Below are 1,965 nucleotides of genomic sequence, written 5' to 3'. Positions count from 1 at the left end.
CGCGCCACCTGCCGGGAGGGCTCCGCTCCGGTCGGCGGGGAGGGAAGGACGAGGACTGCCCTGCCGGGCTTGCTGCAGGGCGCTCCCATCCTCTGCGCCGCCGCCCGCTACAGGGCGGCTGGAGTGGAACAAAAGAAAAAAAAAAAAAAAAGCGGCCGTGCCGCCCTAGGATTGGGCAGAATGCCGCCTCGTTCAATCTGCCGCCCCAAGCACCAGCTTGCTCAGCTGGTGCCTGGAGCCGGCCCTGCTTATGATTGCTTAATCCAGGCCAGGTTTAGATAGACTTAGTGTGGCAACACACTGCACAGCACAGGCTGTGTTCCTCAGTCTGTGAGATAAAAAAGCCAGGGAGCTTCAGGGTCTCTGTGTGTCCAACATCCTGAAAGAAGAATCCTCTTCCAGGGTTTACTACAACAGATTCCCATCTCTTCTCTATTGCGAGGGACATTAGAGAAACATAATGTATTATTATTAATAATAATAAAACCTAATATTCACTCTTTGCCTTTTCCTTCCTCAGGGAGGACTGGACAATGCACTGCAAAGGGCGAGACCTGTCTGAGTGGGTGGATGGATGTGACCTGTGAGAAAGTCACCAGCCTGGCTCTGCTATGACTCCTCAGGGCTGTCTATGTTTTCCTGAAAAGGGAGTGTTTCTCTCTCTCCCTGGGCACTTCTGGCAGTTAGCGTGTACAAACAATCCATTCCACAAACCAATAGGAAAAACAAAAACCAACAAATACTAATTTAAAGAATATGTTTTTTTTAAAAAAATAAATGGATTTATTAATTTAAAAGAAATCAGCTCAGGCCGTTAGTTTCACATGCTATTTAGGACTCAACTCCAGAAGATTTTCCTGAGCTTAGTCCTGTGTGAAACAGCAGCTGGAAGGTGAAGTGGCTGATAGGCAAGGTTCTGGAGCTGCAGTTATAACTGGTTAAAAGGGGTTTCCAGAAACTGCTGGGTGCTTTGGGGTTTTCAAAGGAGGGCAAACTGGAGAAGCTCAAAGGTGTATGAACTTGTCCACAGAAAATGTATAAGATTTACCTGTATACTAAAGGGTGCAAAATATGTGCCACGGTCTCACTGGGAACTGGGCAAAATTTGTAAGTATTTGCTAAACCAAATGCCGAGCAATTCAACACTGTCAGTATCATACACATTCCCACTGAAATGCAGAAAAATGTGCAATAAGTATGAAATCAATGTCCAAGTGGCTGAAAAGATAAATAAATGCTACTATAATCCAAAGTTTAGAAAACTTAGCCACAGTACAAGCACGGTGGAGTCTACAATCATCCCTGATTGTCCTCAGCTGCCTGTAGGCAAGTGGAGCCTTGTATCTTGCAGGCCAGTGAACAGAATTGAGCCCCAGAGTTTTGGTGGCTGGTGCATGCAGTAGTCTTGTTTATATCAGATTTCTGCTATTAGAAAGTGGAAGTTTGATCCTAATTTGAAAACCATTTCTAGACCTTCTAAAAATCCTAAATAAAAAGTCCACAATGAAAGCAGGAATTAAATCAAGGACCCAGACTCAGCTAAGGCTGAGGAGTGCACTGTGTAACTCATGGCTTTAAGCCATGTTTATACTTCCCTGCGCCTGGGCTGGCTGAGTGCTAGGCCAATCCCTCAGCATCAGTTAGATCACCCTGAGAGACAGCATGCATCAGTTACCTATGCCTCCCCCATCCCCCCAGGAGCTGATACACCAGCCACATCACCTCTCACCCATTCCCTCTACACTAGCTGCAGGGGTTGCATGGGAGTTGCTATGCTGGCTCAGTGCTGCTGAAGGATGGGTGATCCCCCAGAGTCCAGCTATGCAGAATTGAGATTGAGTTGAATCCACAGTGCAGTGCAAAGCAACTACAGTGCAGCCCAGATAATAGGCCAAAGAGCTGAGATGGGATCCCATAAAATGGCTGGAAACACTCCTAAATCTTTGGGATCCATTAAGATTATTA

The 1,965-nt window shown here is 46.5% G+C and overlaps 1 protein-coding gene across 1 annotated transcript in view; it reads left to right on the top strand.

Annotated features, from left to right (window-relative positions):
- Positions 1-587, top strand: part of LYZL1 (lysozyme like 1) — a 3,212-nt gene extending 2,625 nt beyond the window's left edge. Inside the window, exon 4 of the mRNA XM_024214438.2 lies at positions 521-587. Within this exon, the coding sequence (XP_024070206.1) occupies positions 521-587 (67 nt within the window). The remainder of the gene's footprint in view (positions 1-520) is intronic.
- Positions 588-1,965: the final 1,378 nt, after the last annotated feature.

The sequence above is a fragment of the Terrapene carolina genome, unplaced genomic scaffold, assembly GCF_002925995.2.
Source record: "Terrapene carolina triunguis isolate 2854851 unplaced genomic scaffold, T_m_triunguis-2.0 Scaffold111, whole genome shotgun sequence".
Classification (NCBI taxonomy): Eukaryota; Metazoa; Chordata; order Testudines; family Emydidae; genus Terrapene; species Terrapene triunguis.
The sequence above is the reverse complement of the archived record's forward strand: the minus strand, read 5'-3'. Positions and strand labels throughout refer to the sequence as shown.